A 17,920-nucleotide genomic window follows, 5' to 3' on the forward strand; every position below is an offset into this window, starting at 1 on the left:
AAGAGCTGCAAAGAGTCCAATGTCAGGAAAGATTAGGAAAGGGGAGGGAATAAGCCAGAAACAGGGGCAGGTTTTGGGCCCGGAGCTCCGTGTGCAGGGCGTCCGCTCGCTCGGCATCGCCACGAGGCTCTTGGGGCGGGGAGGGGTGGGGTGACCCCATCCCGCGGGAGGGTGGGGTGACCCCTCAGGCTGCGGAACCGCCCAGGCGCAGGCGTTGGGCGGGAGCGGCCGCAGAGCGCCGCCCGGGGCCGCGCCGGGACCCGCCAGCCCCGCGGTGCCCGGGGATCGGGCGCGGCCGCTGCGCGCCCTCCGGCCGCAGGGGGGCGCTGTGCGGGCGCGCCGCCCGTCTCCATGGTGAGCGCGCGGCGCCGCGGCCATGGCGGAGCCGCCGTGCAGCGCGGGCGGCGCCGTTTACCGCTCCCGCGACCCCGTGCGCAACCTGCGGCTCCGGTGAGCGGCCGCCCCGGCCCCGGCCCGGCTCCCGGCCCCGCCCGCCGTGACGCTGCCCCTCTCCTCCCCGCAGGGTCCGCATCCAGCGGCTCCCGTCGGCCGGGCCGCTCCTGCCGCAGGCGCCGCCGCCGCTCGCCAGCCCGCGCGGCCCCGAGCTCCTGGGCCTGGCCGAGCGCGCCGCCCGCGGTACGGGGGGGAACGGGGGGCGGAACGGGGGCTCGGGGGGCGGGCGGGCGGGGCACCGTCGCCGGAGGTGACCCGACCGAGTCCCGCAGGTGCCCGGCGGCCCCCGGAGGAGGAGCAGGAGGAGGCCGAGGTGGGGTGGCAGGAGAAGCTCTTCAGCCAGGTGGGTGCGCGGGGCGGGGGGAGCTGGTCCTTGTGCCGCCCGGCGGCCGCCCTGCCCGCTCCCGTCCGGCTCTCCCGCCTCGGGTGCCCGAGCCCCGCGGGTGCGCGGCGGCGGGTGCGCGGCGGCGGGTGCGCGGCGGCGGGTGCGCGGCGGCGGGTGCGCGGCGGCGGGTGCGCGGCGGCGGGTGCGCGGCGGCGGGTGCGCGGCGGCGGGTGCGCGGCGGCGGGTGCGCGGCGGCGGGTGCGCGGCGGCGGGTGCGCGGCGTTGGAGCCGCGCGGGTGCTTTGCTGGGTTCCCAAAGGATGTTGTTTCTGTGGTGGCTTTGGAAGTGTCCGCTGAAAGGTGGTTTGTGGCTCTGAGTGTGCTGGTGAGAGGAAGCTGTTCTGCTTCACCTGCGGTGCTCTAGTTCGAGGTGGATTTGTACCAAAATGAGTCGGCGTGCCAGACTCCCCTGGAGCGGCAGTACCGCGCGGAGATCCTGAAACTGGAGAAGGCTGGAGGTCGGAAGAACTGTCGCATCTTCACCTACACTGACCATGACCGGTTCACCAACCTAGAAGAGGTACCAGCTCTCAGTTATGCACAAGCTATAGAGCAGTGTCTGTGAGCCACCAGGCCCACTGCAGAGGGAGTGATCTGCAGGGCGAATCAGTTCTTGGCCGTGCAGACACAAGCCAGATATCCTGTGTGCAGAACATACAGGTTCTGCAAAGCAGCTTCACCAGGTGCCCCAGACCTGGGATGAGATTTCCCTTCTTTCGGAGCTACGGGCAGGGACAGCTTGGAGGGACCTGCAGCGTCGCTCTGTAGGTGACCTGCTGGGTGTAGCTTAGCTGTATTTGGCCACAAGAAGAGTGAATGAAATCTACAGTCTTTCAGCAGTTTGTCCTCGCGTGTGTGTATGTGCATACCTGTTCTCCAAAATGTGGAACTGTGATTGGGAAAGATGTCCTGTTATAATTAAGGCAGTTCCTGTCTGTTTTTCCTTCCCAGCACTGCCAGAAGGTAACTGACTCAGCTCACGAGGTGCCGTCGTATCTGGCAGAGAGGATGGCCAACGTGAGGAGGAGAAGACAAGACCGTAGGCCAGTGTGAGTGCAGACGGGGACCTGGAGCTTGCTAATGCAGATTTGCTGGTGCTGGGTGACTCGAGCAGTGTCACACGTGGAATCTGGTGGTTTGGCTCGTTGTTGTGAGGGGTTCGGTGCTGCCTGTGCGGGGCTGCTGCGCTGAGCTGTGGCTTGCGGCTTGTCTTGTTGACAGAGAAGCGAGTTCTCTGAAGTCGAAAATCATCACCTGGGAACCCTCAGAAGAATTTATAAAGAACAATCATGTGATTAACACTCCTGTTCAGACCATGTACATCATGGGGGACTTGGGACCTTATGGGAAGTAAGTAAAACCTTGAAGTGATCTTAATTTCCCAGAAGGAAACCCATCTTCCCTCCTTCCTTGAATCTCCTGGTTTTTTGGTTAGTTAAGGGAAGAGGCTTCCAAGAGCTCAGTAGCTCGGGCTTCTCTTTCTTTCTGCCCCTTTCCTCAGTTGAGAGGTAACTGTGTATATCCCTCCAAAAGGCTTCTTAAACTAACACAGGAAAGCACGAGCGTGTTTGTCCCCTCCTGTACCCCCATGTGCCTTTACCAGCTCTGCTGTTCCAGAGCAAGACAGTGTCCGTATTCTCTATTCAGACTGTTTGTTGATGTCTTCCGTTAGGCTCGGTCACAGGGACTATGAACATGTTCTTTGCACAATCAAGGTGGACGGCAACGGGGTGATCACGGTGAAGCCCGACTTTACTGGCAGCAAAGGACCCTACCGGTGAGTGGGACAGGGCTGGCGCCTCCTGATGGGGCTGAACTGGGCGTCTCCCCGTCCCCCTTCAGGCAGTGGATCAGGGCAGTGGATCGGGGCTTCAACTGAGGGACAAGTTTTAGTTTTATTCCAGAGATTTCTAAGACAAGATGATTGTGCACTTGTGTTGGTGTCACTGTGTGGAGCGTTGGTGCCAGTCCCTGGGGATGCGGGTGATGCAGATGCTGAACACCAGAGAGTCTCCTTTGGGCGTCACTGCTGCTGCGGGACACGTGGGAGTGCGGAGAGACCGTGTGTGCCCCCGCGGTGTCACACAGCCCAGCTGGAGAGGGGACGGGGTCAGGGTGGCACAGCGATGCCGTTGCTGCCTGCGCCTGTTCCCTGCGTAATGGGGGAGTTTTGCTCATATGTTTTGGGGCTCTGCAGGATTGAGCTGGATGGAGAGAAGCGGGAGGTGTGGGAATACACCATTGAGAACGCGTCTGTCCAGGTGCAGCCGGAGGAGCAGGAGCGCGAGCAGCGCGTGTTCAGAGATGTAAGCACCGGCCTCCACTGATCTATGGACTAGTCCTGATTTGACAGAGGCTCAGACCCCTGTGTAGATGTAGTTGTTAGTGCTGCAGACACTAACACTGACAAAATGAATGTCCCTGCCAGCGAGTCTCATGCCCAGCAGTTTGAGAACTCAGACAAATAATTCCCTGAAGGCTTCATTCCGTACTTGAGGGAGGGGCCTTAGCAGTGTTGCTCGTGTTGGCCTCTGACCGCAGTGATCTGTGTGGTGAGAACTGATGCAAGAGCTACCTAAACTGTGCCTTTCTGTGTCACCTGCTGTTGGTTGACCTTCCCTTTTGAGCAGCGGGCAAACCCTTTTTCTTCCTTTTGGTCTTCCTCTTGCTGCCTCTGTGCTTATTGCATCACTTCTTGTTACCCATAGTGTCCCAGGATATATGTATCTCAGTTTATGTCTTGATCCTCTGAATTTCCTTTTTGGCTGCGACAGTTTATGAAAGTACTTAATATTTTAGTTTTTCATTTGTACGTTTCCTCATTGTTTTTGTGGTCAATAAGGAAATAACGACTTTGCTGCACTTGTTTTCATTGCACCAGTTTATGCCCGTGTTTTTAACGTCTCATTTAAGATCTGCTGATTCTTCAGAGCTGCTTTTTCTTTACATTGGCCTTTGTCTTCTCTGAAGCTGAAGTTCCATGCAGCATTACCAGTTGTGCATCTTTTTTCCATGAGATACTTAAATTCTCTGCATCAGCTATAAGAATTATAAAAACCTGTGTGCTAAGCCTGTCAGCAATTTAAATTGGTTTTAAATTCTATCCACTACAGTTTTTGCAAAAAGTAAAAGCATACATAATCAAAAATGCACTTTTCTCGTGCTCTTGTTGTGTGTTTGCAGCTGTACGGCCGGCACAAGGAACACCTCAGCGCTCTGGTGGGCTCGGAATTTGAGATGGTGAGCACCGGTGGCGCTGGGCAGAGACCGGGGCGCCGCTGCCTTTGGAGGCGCTTGGGCTGGTTACCGCGGGTGCCGCTTGTACCGCAGCCTCCAAACCGTGTCTCGTTCTCTGGATGCGACGGCAGCTTTTACCCCGTGGCTTCCAGCAGAAAGCGGGGTGACAAGGACGGTTTCACTGTGGCCCGCAGGCCTGTGGGGCAGCAGGAGTGTGCTGAGCGCTGCGCCTGCGCGGGTGTTGTCTGAAGGGCTTTGACTCCAGGACTTTGAGGAAGAAAGGAGGGTTTATATCTTTTAGGATAGTGATTGCTGTTAACTTCTTGAATGTCAAACACATCTGTGTAACATTTTATTCACAGCAACAGCCCCTCCCACCCCCAAATTCATGCACAGTTTCCCTTCTCACTGAATTACCCAGACTGCAATCTGTTTTGCTCAAATCGTGTTTGCAAAGGGTGAAAGTTGTACTTTCTTGTACTTCCATAGAGTGTCTCAGCTTGTCCTGTGCTTCCTGCAGCCCCCCTTGGGCAAGTATAGGAACACTACAGGAGAAACAGGACTATGATTTCTGCAAGTGACTTCTCGCTACATTCTGTATCCAGCTTGAAGTCTGAAAAAGACCTGATGTACAGAGTAGCGAACTCCTGCAGTGTAGGAATTTGGTCTCTCTAGGGAGCGTCTCTCCAGAGGGACCATTCGGTTCTAGAAAGGATGATATGAGAAGTCATCATCCCTACCTGGCCAGCAGGGCGAACCGTTCCTGGACAAACAGCTGAGAAACATCCGTGTGGGATCTCGTTGGAAGGGGATTGTATGAGGTTCCCCCAGCAGTCCCTGAGCCTTTTCTCTGCTTGGTCTTACAGGCTCTTCCTGGTGTGCTGCGGCTGTTTGTGAATGGGGAAATAGGTGAGTTCTTCCTGTGAACAGTAACTATAGAGGCAAATCTGGGTCTGCTGGGATGGCTGAAGCTACAAAGGGTTAAAGGATTCTTGGATCACAGGCTGGTCCAGAGTGGGTGATTGTCTCCCTGGAATCCTTTACTTCCTCCTCCTCCCCACTTTTTAGGAGTAACCGTTTGAGTGGCATTTGCAGACTCGAGGTTACAAATACTGCAGACATGCAGATCTGAAAAAAGGAGAGCAGACTGGGATGTTAATAGAGATTGTGGCAAAGAAAGCAATTAAATGTGTGACCTCCCTAGTCTGGTTAGTGATATGGGAACAGGGCCAGTCTGGAGGAGGAGTCTCCTCTGAGGGCCGTATTCTGTTGCTTTGAAGCCTCTGGTTTTCCCAGCTTCCAGCACTGACTGGTTGTCCCTGAGGTTACTGGTGCTGTCTCTCCCAAAAGCCGACGCGGGTACGGGAGGAGCTGGTGTGGAAGCAGCAGCCGAGGTTCATTCTTGCGTTGTTCTCAGTTTCAGCTCAAGGCTATGAGTATGACAACCTCTATGTGCATTTTTTCCTGGAGCTGCCTGACCGTAAGTATTCACATTTCCAGCCGTATCACAGCACTTCAAGGAATGAATGCTTTGGCTGTTCCATCGGATCAGCTCTGCTGGAAGCCAGTAAAAGTTAATGGAGGGGCTGGGATCTAGTCAGAGGTCTTCAGAGCTGAAATTGAAGAACTCAGTGGTTTGAACTGAACTCATGCCTGGGAGAAAATAGCAGCTTTCCTTCTGTCTCTTCCAAATCAGGCTGGGACACACGGTCCATTGGCTTCTCAACCAGTGGTGCTCATGTGCAGCAGCATACCCAAAGTTCATCCCTTATACTGCAGAGAGTAATCATTCTGTCCTCTCCATCTCAGCAGTGACCTTGTCTGATGTCAGTGCTCACCATGATGTCTCATGCTTTGTGCTGACACTGACATATTAAATGTTGACTGATAAATAAGGTTCCCAGCACTAACACGCTCATCCTGCTGCATGCGCGATCCCCCTGACGCTGTGGCTCTGGCTCCCCTCTCTGGTTATGCCCTGATGTCTGTCTGAAGAGAGACCACCTCTGCTACCCGCTGCATTTAGATAAGGTTCTGCTTTTCTTTTAAGATGGAGTTGTTGCTTTTCATGGACATTCAGGGCATCCTGGGGAGCAGCTGTTTCCTGGAACCAGAAGGGGTGGGGCACACCTGGGGAAAGTCAGTGTGGGTGATGATGTCTGTTACCCCGTTCATCCGCACTGACGTTCTCCCCTGGGCTGCCCTGGTTTACGTGTCCTCCCTCGCACCCAGAGCCCTCACCTGTGCTGTGTTCTCCCGCACTGACGTTCTCCCCTGAGCTGCCCTGGTTCACGTGTCCTCCCTGGCGCCCAGAGCCCTCACCTGTGCTGTGTTCTCCCGCAGGGTGGTCGAGCCCCGCGCGCCAGCAGCTCTCGGGAGTGACGCAGACCTGTGCCACCAAGGCGGTGGGCTGGGTAAGGACGCCTCGGCTTGCGGAGCAGGGTTTGAACAGGCACTCTCTGGGGTGGAAGGTGTATGAGAAGCTGCAGATGTATTCAGCTAAGATTGTGACTAGAGAGCTCCTTTCAAGGGCAGAGCGTGTTTGGGATTCTTCTCATTCTGTTTATACTTTTTAGAGCCTTTTTATAGCGTGCCACTGTGACCGTATAAAACCAGAGCAAATAAAACTGCTTCAAAGCAGTTTCTGGAATCTCACTTTTTTCTTCCTTCTGACTGATTGCCTTTGGAGCTTCAATTTTTGCGTTTCCAGCTGCTCAGAGTTTACAAAGAGTTGCTTTGTCTTGCCTGGGGCAGGAATGCACCCAGTCGCTAAACGGTTTTCTCACATGAACCCCTCTCCCCATCTGGGACGTTGGTTCCATTGCTGTCTACAGCTTCTCTCTTAGAAAATATGAATTTTACCAACTTTTGGATATCACTTATGTGAGCTATTTGTATATTGCAGAAATCATCATTGCACAGCATTTCAGTAGTAACATTGTTTGAGGTATTTTACTTGGCTTTTGTAAAGATCGTCATGGTGCAATAACTTTGCAACATGCTCAGTTGTTGTTTGTGGAGTGTTACTCTTTTCCCTTTTTCGTTATTTTTAACAGCCTGTTCCATCCGTGTGGCACTTGAGAGTGTGTGGGTCCATCATGCAGTCGTGCGGTTGTTATTGTGATGTGATTCATCTTGTCTGGGCATCATTACCCTTTCTCCACCGTTAGTTGTTTTCTCCCCACTCTGTGTGGCCCCTCCAGTGCTAGTGTGAATTTTCTTGTCCAGGAATCTGATATTTCTGTCCTGTTCCTTTTCTAGGATAACGTGGCACACTTCTGCTACCCCTTCACTTTGGAGATGTTTTTCACTCAAGGAGATGAAGCGGAAGGTGCGTTTCCTTGTTGCTCTGAAATGTGAAACTCTGAAATCTTTTGATGGCAGCGCAGGTGTTGTGCTGTCAGATGTGTTGTTGGCCCCTCAACAAGATGAAAGGACAGATTTAAACAAAGGGAAATGTTGCTCGTTCAGCAAATGTTTGCCCTGTCACCACACAACCTCTGGACACATGCTGTGTTTGCACCACACAGCAGTGCATCAGCATTTGTGGGGATTCATTGATTCTAGAATCACAGGATCATTTTGGTTGGAAAAGCCCCTCAAGAACATCGAGTCCAACCGTAACCCACCCCTGGCACTGCCCCATGTCCTGAGAACCTCATGTCCGTCTGTCCAGCCCTCCAGGGATGGTGACTCCAGCACTGCCCTGGGCAGCCTGTTCCAATGCCCCACAGCCCTTTGGGGAAGAAATTGTTCTCCAGATCCAACCTCACCCTCCCCTGGCGCAACTTGAGGCCGTTTCCTCTGCTCCTGGCGCTTGTTCCTGGGGAGCAGAGCCCGACCCCCCTGGCTCCAAGCTCCTTTCAGGCAGTTCAGAGATCAGAAGGTCTCCCCTCAGCTCCTGTTCTCCAGCTGAACCCCCCAGGTCCCTCAGCCGCTCCATCACACTTGTGCTCCAGCCCCTCACCAGCTCCGTTCCCTTCTCTCCACTCGCTCCAGCACCTCAAGGCCTTTCTTGGTGTGAGGGGCCCAAAACTGCCCCCAGGATTGGCGGTTTGGCCTCCCCAGGTCCCAGCACAGGGACGGTCACTGCCCTGGGCCTGCTGGCCACACCAGTGCTGGTACCAGCCAGGATGCTGGTGACCTTTTTGGCCACCTGGGCACATGCTGGCCTGTGGTCATCTGCTGTTGACCTGCACCCCCAGGTCCTTTTCTGCTGGGCAGTTTTCCATCCGCTCTTTCCTGAGCCTGTGGTGTTGCACAGGGTTGTTGTGAACCAGGTGCAGGACGCAGCTTCCAGGTGACAGTCAGCTTTATCCAGTTGCAAAACCCCTTGGATCTTGGCTTATCTGTCTCAAAATTCCCAGCACGCTGGTCTGCGTTGCCGTGGCCTGTGGGTGCGTGGAGCCCGGGACACTGCAGACACAGGCAGCGCTTTTGTACACAACTCAAACTCCGTGCTGAGTCTTATGTTTGTAGACGCACTCGGTGACCTGTATAATCTTTGTATAGTTTATGTCACTTTGAAAATCCCAGCTCTATTTTAAGCTGGGGTTCTCTGCTGCCTGTTCCTGCTGCTTCACCACACCAACCCCATCGCTCTTCAGATGGCAATTGCTGGGGACACTTTTATGGCCTGCCTTGGCACTTGAATTTGGGTATTCAACCAAGACTAATGAATTTTCAGCCTAGAATAAACACGATGAGTTTGTTTCACTATGGAAAAAAACCCAGCACTTGGAGACCTGTAGGAGAATCCAAGTTAATAATCCCCCAATAATGGTGGGAAAGGTCAGAAATAAAAAGATTCCTGTGCTTGGCATCAGATCATTCACAGAAGGTTGTTCTGCCCCAAAATAATTGAACCAGTTTGGACTTGTTCTCAAAGCAAAGAATTTTCTAAAATATTTAACATCAATAGTTCTGTTTTCATCCTCAAATCTGAGGGTTCAGCTTTTACAGAGGAAAATAATCACCCATACGTCTGGGTTCGTCGTTGTAGGAGAAGCACAGAAAGGATTTCCTGCCAGCGGAGCTGGGGATTTAGGGTTTTGTTGTCTGTGGCCGTGTCCCCAGAGCTGTGATCTGCTCCTGCCTTGCAGACAGTCTCCCCCAGTGGCCTGTTCTCTACTTTGAGGTCCTGTCCCTGGATTTCTGGCAGAGGTATCGTGTTGAAGGATACGGTTCCCTGGTGCTGCCAGCATCTCCAGGTAAAACATACCGGGGGCTTTATTTGGGAGGATGGGTTGGGTGGTTCTCTTGGGAATAGCTTCAGCTGGTCCTGGGGACGCTTTTCCTTGTGCACTGAAGGGGATAGTTACCTGTCTGCGTGCAGCAAAGGATTTGATGCATCCTGCACCGTTCTGCCTTGTAGAGAAGCACCATGTGTTGCTGTTCTTGCTCCTTCAGTTGTTCCTTCACAAAATCTTGTGTGCTAAAGCTCTGGGGTGGTGCTGCACGTCTGTCTTTACACTAGCAGCAACCTTCTCCGTCCCACGTGGAATCTGAGGGTCATAACTGTTCTGACACCCGTGTGGGTAAGGAGGCGTTCCTCATGGACACCTTCAGCGCTGGCCGCGTGGCTGCGTGGGGCAGCTGCTTGGGAGGATGAGAGGCAGCGTGCGGTGTTCCCGTGCCCAGCTGCTGGGGTGTGGGCCGCAGGCGTCCGTGTCCCACGCCGTCCTCTGTGACTCGTGGCTGCTGAGCTGTCCCGTTGTTCTGCGCAGGTCTCCACGCGCTCACCGTCCCCACCTGGCGCCCTGTGGAGCTGGGCACCGTTGCTGAGCTGAGGAGGTTTTTCATCGGTGGATCTCCTGAGCTGGAGGACATCACCTACGCCAGGACGCCATCGACCTTCAAGGTGGGCTCAGCCGCGGGACGTTGATCTTTCTGGGAGATGGGAGATGGCGCGCTCAGCTTCGGATGTCTGGACAGCCTGGACCAGATTTGGAAAAGGATGGTCCTGTTCCTGTAACCAAAGAAATGTCTCCTCTGTGAGACTGATGAGCATGGACAGAGAACGGGGCAGACAGAGGCAGAGCTCTGCCTTCTGAGGCGTGTGCAGCTTAGAGAAGTGGGTGAATGTGGATCAAAGCCTTGACATAGCCCTGCTTGTGCTGACCCTGCCCACGAAGTGTCTGTCAGGTCAGCATGTTTTACCAGCTGTAGACTCCTTCCTGTGCTGTTGTAAGGAATCTGGGCTGAAGTGCGCCTGGAACAGTTTCCCGAAGCAAGCAGCTGACAGTTGGGAGACAGGCATAAATTTCATTATCTTAAGGAAGCTGCAGAGGTGCTCACTGGTATAATGAGCAAATTGATCTTAGTAGCAGCTTTGTGTGGGAATGAGCCCTGTCCAGTTGTTGAAACCTTCCCCCAGCACTGCACGGGCAGCTCACTGGTGTCTGGATCCCGCCCGCAGCGCAGCCTGGGCTGTGTGCCCGTCTTCCTGACCTCGCGTTCCCTGTGCGCCAGGGCAGGGAGAGACTGTGTGCCCACAGGAATCACAGAATCACAGGATGGACTGGGTTGGAAAAGCCCTCAGAGATCATCCAGTCCAACCCTTGGTCCAGCTCCAGTCCATTTACTAGATCATGGCACTAAGCGCCATGTCCAGTCTCAGTTTACAAACCTCCAGGGCCGGTGAGTCCAGCACCTCCCTGGGCAGCCATTCCAATGCCTGACCACTCTCTCTGCACAGAATTGCTTTCTAATCTCCAGCCTCAATTTCCCCTGGCAGAGTTGAAGCCCATGGCCCCTTGTCCTATTGCTGATGCCTGGAGAAGAGACCAATCCCCACCTGGCTAGAACTGCCCTTCAGGTAGTTCTAGAGAGTGCTGAGCTCAGCTCTAAGCCTCCTCTTCTCCAGACTGAACAAGCCCAGCTCCCTCAGCCTCTCCCCATAGGGCTTGTGTTCCAGTCCCTTCCCCAGTCTTGTTGCTCTTCTCTGGACCCGCTCCAGCACTTCAATCTCTTTGCTGAGCTGAGGGGATGGTACTGGCGGGACATGCTTGTTTTCACTTGGATCAGCCCAGTGCAGCGGGTTGCTGGGTGTGGTGACTCTAACTTGTGCCTCTTTGCAGGGATCGCGTCTGAGCCGCCTTGGTTTTCGCACAGAGACAACGGGCAGCGTCACATTCCGCCTTTACTGCCTGCAGCAGTCTAAGTAAGTGCAGCGAAGTGAGTGTGAGCTCCGTCTCGCGTGCTGCGTTTTGGCGATCCTGACCTGCTGTGGTTCTCCGCAGAGCATTTCTGGAAACCAGTGCCCTGAGGCAGCGCATGCAGAGCATGCTGGACCGGTCTGGAGGCTTCAGCCAGCAGTGCTCTGTCTACAACGTTTTGGGTAGGGCTTTCGGTGTCGTTCTCCCTGACAAGCCTCTGGCTCACTTTTGCTCCCCTTTTTGCAGAGTGGGCTGGATGTTTCAGAAGAATCCTTTACTGTGGGGATAATTGCCCCCCGCGAGCTCTCTGAGTCCGTAGCAGAGGTTCAGTGTTCTGATCTCAGCTGGAAACTTCAGGAGGCGTCAGCTCAGGGAGGAGCGAGAACTGCTCTGTGAGGGCAAAGCCCACGCCGGCCGGCCCGGTGTCGCGTGGCGCTGAGCGGGGGCTGTGGCACCGGTACCCGGGCTCTGTATCCAGTTCCATTGGGTGCAGAGCAAAGACAGTGATAGAAATAAGTGAAAAGAGCAGCAGCGACTGGGTGCTTTGTTGCTGGAACTTAGTAACTTCTCCCAAGTGAAAAATCAAAGGATGAGAGGAAATGGCTTCAGGTTGCACCAGAGGAGGTTTAGATTGGATATTAGGAACAATTTCTTCCCCAAAGGGCTGTGGGGCATTGGAACAGGCTGCCCAGGGCAGTGCTGGAGTCACCATCCCTGGAGGGTTGGACATGGAGATGAGGTTCTCAGGACATGGGGCAGTGCCAGGGCTGGGTTATGGTTGCGCTCCATGATCTTGAGGGCTTTTCCAACCAAAACGATTCTGATTCTGTGGTTAAGAAGTGAGCGCTCTGCTCCAGGAGGGATGATGTTTGCTGGCAGACTCACCCCTCTCTTCCCGAGGCCGCTGATACGTTCTGCTGTCTTGCAGAGGCTTTCCAGAGGGCCCGGCGCCGGATGCAGGAGGCGCGCCAGAGCCGTCCCCAGCACCTCATCAGCACCTCTGCCCCCGCTGGGCAGCGCCCGCAGGAACCGTGATCGACCTCCGCTGCAGCGCCCTCCCTGCAGCACGAGCTCCGGAGCCCAGCGGGAGCCACGGTGCTGCTGCCTGCAACCTGCTGGACCTTCCTTTGTCATTTTCCCCGGATGGGGAAGGAGCCTGTAACACATCCAGACCCAGAATCTTTGCGTTTCCACCGGTACCTGTGGCAGCAGCCCCTTTTTCGCAATGTTATTACCAATGTTATTACCAGTCCCTAACAATACAGCCAATTGTTCACGTTTCTGTTGAGCAGATGAAAATACAGACAGGGGACCTGTGAACCTTTTAACACATTTTCAAGAATTAAATAGTGAAGGTTTAGAAAAATTTCAAGTCTACATGACTTGTTAAATTTAGTTTTCTTCTCAAAGAAGAGGGTGATGTTGAAGGTTGAAGCATGAGTACTAATTTAACAAAATAAGTAGGTAACTTGAGAAGTGCTGATAATTGTCAGCATAGGTCAGTCAATAGTAAAATAAATCTGTCCACCTGTGCCTTAAGATCGATTCATTCCTAGAGAGCGAGCTCCCTGCCACCTGTAATGTATGGAATCAAAGCAAAGGAATGATGCTCGACAGATTGAGAACTGGAGAAAAGGGTCACGTTCTCTGTTCCCGTGCATGTGCCCATAACATTTCTGACTCTGCAGTGATGAGCAGGCGGATTCCTTGTTCAGGAATACAGCTGCAAACACCATTCCCCATAGTTGGCAGCAGAACTTTGGCTGGGCTGGGCGGTGTGCAGACAATGAGCTTACAGCGTTTGCACAGCAGCTGAACTTTGAACGGCTCAAGCTGTTCATCTGCGCGACGGTTCGTTGTTCCAGCTCTGCGGTACACGGCATCGCTTCCCGGGGAAGCACGTGTGCGCTCTGCCTTTAGCCAGTTTCTTCTGCTCTTTTCTTTTTTCCCTGTTTTTGTTCCTCTCTCAGGTTCACAGGAGCAGGGCACCTGCAGGCTGCAGCGCTGCGCTGAGCCGTGCCGGAGTCACGTTCCATGTGTTCTCTGCTCCTCGCACAAGGGATGGGAAGGGAAATGTCAGGCTGAGATCAGGCAGGTCTGAGTGTGTCTGTGAAGTTAGAACTCACAGGCAGAATATGGAACAGGAATGGGTCTGTGTCCTGCTCTGCACGTTCCTCCTTTGCAGGCAATGTGAGACTCGTGCTCGCAGCCGCGTGCGACTGGTAGAACATCCCACTCTTCCCTGGTGCTCTGTTGTCTTCCTCACCCCCTTCTTGCCATTTTCATCTTGTCCCAGCTTTCACTGGGGAAACCAAACTCCTGGGTTTGTTCCTCCTTGACCTGCGTTGTAGTTCCTCAATCTGCCCGGCAGCTTGCATATGTCTGGCAATTTCAATCACAAACGAGGAGTTTTGCTCGCCTCCCGTGCCTGCCATCCCCCTGCTCTGACGGAGGAGGCTGCCGGTGTGTGTGAGAGCACGGCCTGGTAGCCGAGCGCCGTGTCCTCGGCCTGGAGCTCCATGACGTCTCGAGCACCAGTCAGGTCTCCGCTCGGGCTGTGGGTGCGATGGCTGCGAAGGCAACCGCGCGGTTCTGGGGGGTGTGAGCTATCATAGAGTCACGTTTCACAGAGACTGACCCGCGCAGTGCCCAGGATGAACACGCAGGGCTCACTATCGATTTTTTTCTTTAATAGGAATTCACGTCATGGCTGTGTGTGTTTATTGCATCCTATCAGCAATACTGAATTCCCTTCTGGGTGTTGCTGTTGTGCTTATCACCAAGAGCTGAATTGCCCGTCTCTAAAGCCCTTTTCAGGATTGAGTTACAAGGTGAAGAGAATGTTCTTTTTTTCAGTGAAGTAACAAAACACCTTTCGGATTGAGATGGTGCCGAGGGCAGATCTGTCAGCCAGTGGACTGTTCTGATTAGAAGATCAGGTTCCTGACTCGTGGTCGTTGCTCAGCACATTTACACGGCAGGACTTGGTGTGTTGAGTGTGTTAAGGTTGCACGGAGGTGCAGTGGGGTTTGCATAACGATACTAGTTTTGCTAGTTAAAACTGAAAAGTGTAGAATTTATAAATAAAAAATTATTATAACCAAAGAAACAATTCTTCCAAAGTAAGACAATGTTAGCAGTGTTTCACCCTCATGCTTGCAGCCTCCTTGGCCTGACAGAACAAAATGGTCCTCGTAAAAGATGTTTCGGTGAACGCCTTCAGCAAATGTTCTTTGAATATGCCCTTTTATAAATAAAACTAGCAAATTTCCATATACATGTGCATGTATGAAAATGTCACTGATCTTTAAATCCAAACTGGCATTTGGTGCAGGGTTTGTGCTCTGAGCTTGCCAAGGAGCCTGGGCAGCTGGAACGGGGGTTGCGCATCCAGCAGGTGCGTGTGGGTGACTTTGGAGGTGACCCATGGGGACAGACAGAGGGGGAGGCCAGTGACCTCCCTGGAGCCGTGAGGAGCGGCTGAGGGAGCTGGGGGGTTCAGCTGGAGAACAGGAGCTGAGGGGAGACCTTCTGATCTCTGAACTGCCTGAAAGGAGCTTGGAGCCAGGGGGGGTCGGGCTCTGCTCCCCAGGAACAAGCGCCAGGAGCAGAGGAAACGGCCTCAAGTTGCGCCAAGGGAGGTTGAGGTTGGATGTGGGGAACAATTTCTTCCCCAAAGGGCTGTGGGGCATTGGAACAGGCTGCCCAGGGCAGTGCTGGAGTCACCATCCCTGGAGGGCTGGACAGACGGACATGAGGTTCTCAGGACAGGGGGCAGTGCCAGGGGTGGGTTATGGTTGGACTTGATCTTGAGGGGTTTTTCCAGCCGAAATGATTCTGTGATTTCCCCTGTACAGAAGCGTCCCTGCAGGCTGCACTGGAAGGTGCCTTTGCAGAGGAACTCGAGCCAAAGGGAGAGGAAGGGACGGTTATGAGTGCCCCAGAGCCTGGGCCAGGAGGACGCCCGCTGACGGGCCGGGGATCCAGGGGCTGAGGGGCAGCAGGAGCTGGGCGCAGGCGCAGGCACAGGCTGGGGGTGCCGCAGGCTCCTGGTGCCCGGAGCGGGTCTGGCGGTGGGACTGGGGCTCTGCGCTGTCCCCGGCTCTGGCTCCATCAGCGGCAGCGACGTGGCCGGTTTCTCTTGAGCTCCGTGTGCTGCTTCCTTCAGGACAGGCTGCAGCGGGGGGTTGAGCGCCAGCTGAACTTCCAGCTGATGGGGCAGGTGTGGAGGCTGAGCCCTGCACCCCCAGCGCTGCGGGGGCAGGAGCCAGCAGAAAGTCCCTCTGCGCCTTCTGGGTGTCTCATTAAATATACAAACAAAGCATAATTGCAGAAATGTTGGCTTGGTGGACAAAAGGGCTGCGGGCAATTGGCAGGACTGCAAATCAGCCATTAGAAATTCCAGTGTAAATGTAACAGGAAAAGAAAACCTAGAAATGAGTCATTCACGTGACTGGGAGAACAGACTCAGAGAAGTCAGACCCCAGGAATGGGTTTTGCTCTCAGCTGCAGAAGTTCTGTGCTGTGATAACTTCAGACTTGCCAGCAAACATCACCCGCCTCTTTGGGCTGGTCCCCCCGGTGCGATGAGCTGGGGACGCGCTGTGCGGGCGGGGGCTGTGCCACCCCCTCCATCCCGGGAGCCGCCGCGAGTGCCACGGACGTCGCGTGGCTGCGCGGTGCGTGGGGACCGAGAGCCGCGCTCTGTCCGCGCTGCCGCTGTCACTGAGTGGCCACCAGAAGCAAATTGTTGGCTGGAGCCGTGAGGAGCGGCTGAGGGACCTGGGGCGTTCAGCTGGAGAACAGGAGCTGAGGGGAGACCTTCTGATCTCTGAACTGCCTGAAAGGAGCTTGGAGCCAGGGGGGTCGGGCTCTGCTCCCCAGGAACAAGTGCCAGGAGCAGAGGAAACAGCCTCAAGTTGCGCCAGTTTGGCCACTGGGTTGGCATGTGGCGGGAAGCTCCCTGCAGGCTCCCTCCTGGCACTGGAGTGGAGGAGCTTTACCTTTTATTATCCTTATTGTCTTCTCAAGGTGCAGCTTATGTTCTCTGAAGTTAATGTTGCTATTTCAATGCAAGGCAGAGCACAGCTGACCAGAGCAAAATCACACTTCATTGGATCAGTCAGAAAATAAGTGTCCATGTCCCCCTTTTTCTGCACTGAAATCATTGCTTTGATTCAATTTCATTTCTCTCATTGCTTTGGTTCAAGCAGGTTTTTGACGGGAACCCAAGTGCTCTGTAGACTGGAGGCACTTCCCTTTCTCACCCATCAAGATCAGAAAGGATTGATAGATTCTGACTTCTCTATAATTTATTCACAAGTTATTACCAACAATTGGGAGGATTTCTGCAACGTGAGGAAGATAAACTTGTTTCGGAGATGTGGGATTCCAGGTTGTTTCAAGCTTCCCCGCTCTGAGAGCGTTGTCCCTTTGCCAGGTGGGAAAGGTGGATTTCCCGTGACCTACTCTGGCCTTAGAAAGCCAGAGCATCGGCCTCTGTGCCAAGGTGTCTGCTGCTTTCCTTCGGGCACCTTCACCTGGACTTAAAGCCCAGGAGGTGTTTGCTCAACCCATTCTTTACGTGAAGATGGAGACTACAGACCATCCTTTGCAGCTGTTTTCCTGTTTCTCGCAGCAGGTTTTCTCGCACGGAGCCGCTGGCGGCAGCTCGCGCCTGGGCTGAGCGGAGCCGCTGTCGGGCTCGTGAGGAGGAGGAGGGAGCGGGTGGTTCCCGCGGGTGGTGGTTGCTCCTCAGGGTTCCCGTCCCACGGTGCCGGTGCCGGGGAGGTCTGTGCTGCGGGGCTCCCTGGCAGCGCCGCGGTGCTCTCAGAGCTCTGGAGATGCACCGGGAGCCTGACAGACCAGAGGGGCATTGGACCCAAGTGATGGGGCATTTCTCCTGCTGCCGGGAGCACCGAGCCCAGCTGGCTTCTCATTGCTTTGTTTGCCATGTCCCAACGTTTTCCATGGCAGTTGTGGTTGCAGGGACTGGATTTCCTCCCTCTTCCCCTCGCCCTCCTCTCCTCCTCCATCCTTTCCCCTTCCACATCCTATTTTGACTTTTTCTTCATTGTGTGCATGTCACACGTGAAGCTTTTAAATCCTGGGTGTGGTTTTGGCCCTGCTTTCTATCTGCACTCACCTGTGCCCCTTGCCCCTCACTATTAGCACAGAAGCTGCTCTGCTCCCCCGTGCAGCCCTTCCCGCTGAGAGCAGAGCTGAGCGGGGACACCGGGACACCAGCCTGGGCCATCCCCACCAGCTCAGGGTGCTCAGAGCCCGTCCAGCCTGGCCTGGGGTGTCTCCAGGGATGGTTCAGCCACCACCTCTCTGGCCAACCTGGGCCAGGCTCTCACCACCCTCAGGGCAACAATTCCTTCCTCATGTCCAGCCTGAATCTTCCTCCTTTAGTTTAAAACCATCACCCCCTGTCCTACTGCAACAGGCCCTGCTCAAAAGTCTGTCCCCATCAGTCTTATCCTTCTTATACCTTTTAAGTCCAGAAAGGCCACACTAAGGTCTCCCCAGAGCTTCTGCAGCTGAACCCCCAGCTCTCTCACCTGTCCCCAGCAGAGCTGTTCCAGCCTCGGGTCATTCCTGGGGCTCCTCTGGCCCCTCTCCAGCAGGTCCGTGTGTGTCCTGTGCTGAGGACCCAGAGCTGGACCAGCACTGCAGGGGGTGTCACA

The 17,920-nt window shown here is 54.6% G+C and overlaps 1 protein-coding gene across 1 annotated transcript; it reads left to right on the forward strand.

Annotated features, from left to right (window-relative positions):
• Nucleotides 1-361: 361 nt before the first annotated feature.
• Nucleotides 362-14,508, forward strand: MKS1 (MKS transition zone complex subunit 1). Its single transcript, XM_082068884.1, is given in 18 exon segments — nt 362-450; nt 524-621; nt 624-796; nt 1,202-1,357; nt 1,789-1,886; nt 2,059-2,187; nt 2,510-2,614; nt 3,035-3,143; nt 4,021-4,077; nt 4,941-4,983; nt 5,492-5,554; nt 6,418-6,488; nt 7,336-7,405; nt 9,177-9,284; nt 9,801-9,934; nt 11,154-11,236; nt 11,316-11,413; nt 12,160-14,508. Coding segments are annotated over 18 exon segments (1,776 nt in total). The 5' UTR covers nt 362-376; the 3' UTR covers nt 12,267-14,508.
• The last annotated feature ends 3,412 nt before the right edge of the window (nt 14,509-17,920 follow it).

This window comes from Streptopelia decaocto, assembly GCF_964273445.1.
Source record: "Streptopelia decaocto genome assembly, chromosome: 18".
Classification (NCBI taxonomy): Eukaryota; Metazoa; Chordata; class Aves; order Columbiformes; family Columbidae; genus Streptopelia; species Streptopelia decaocto.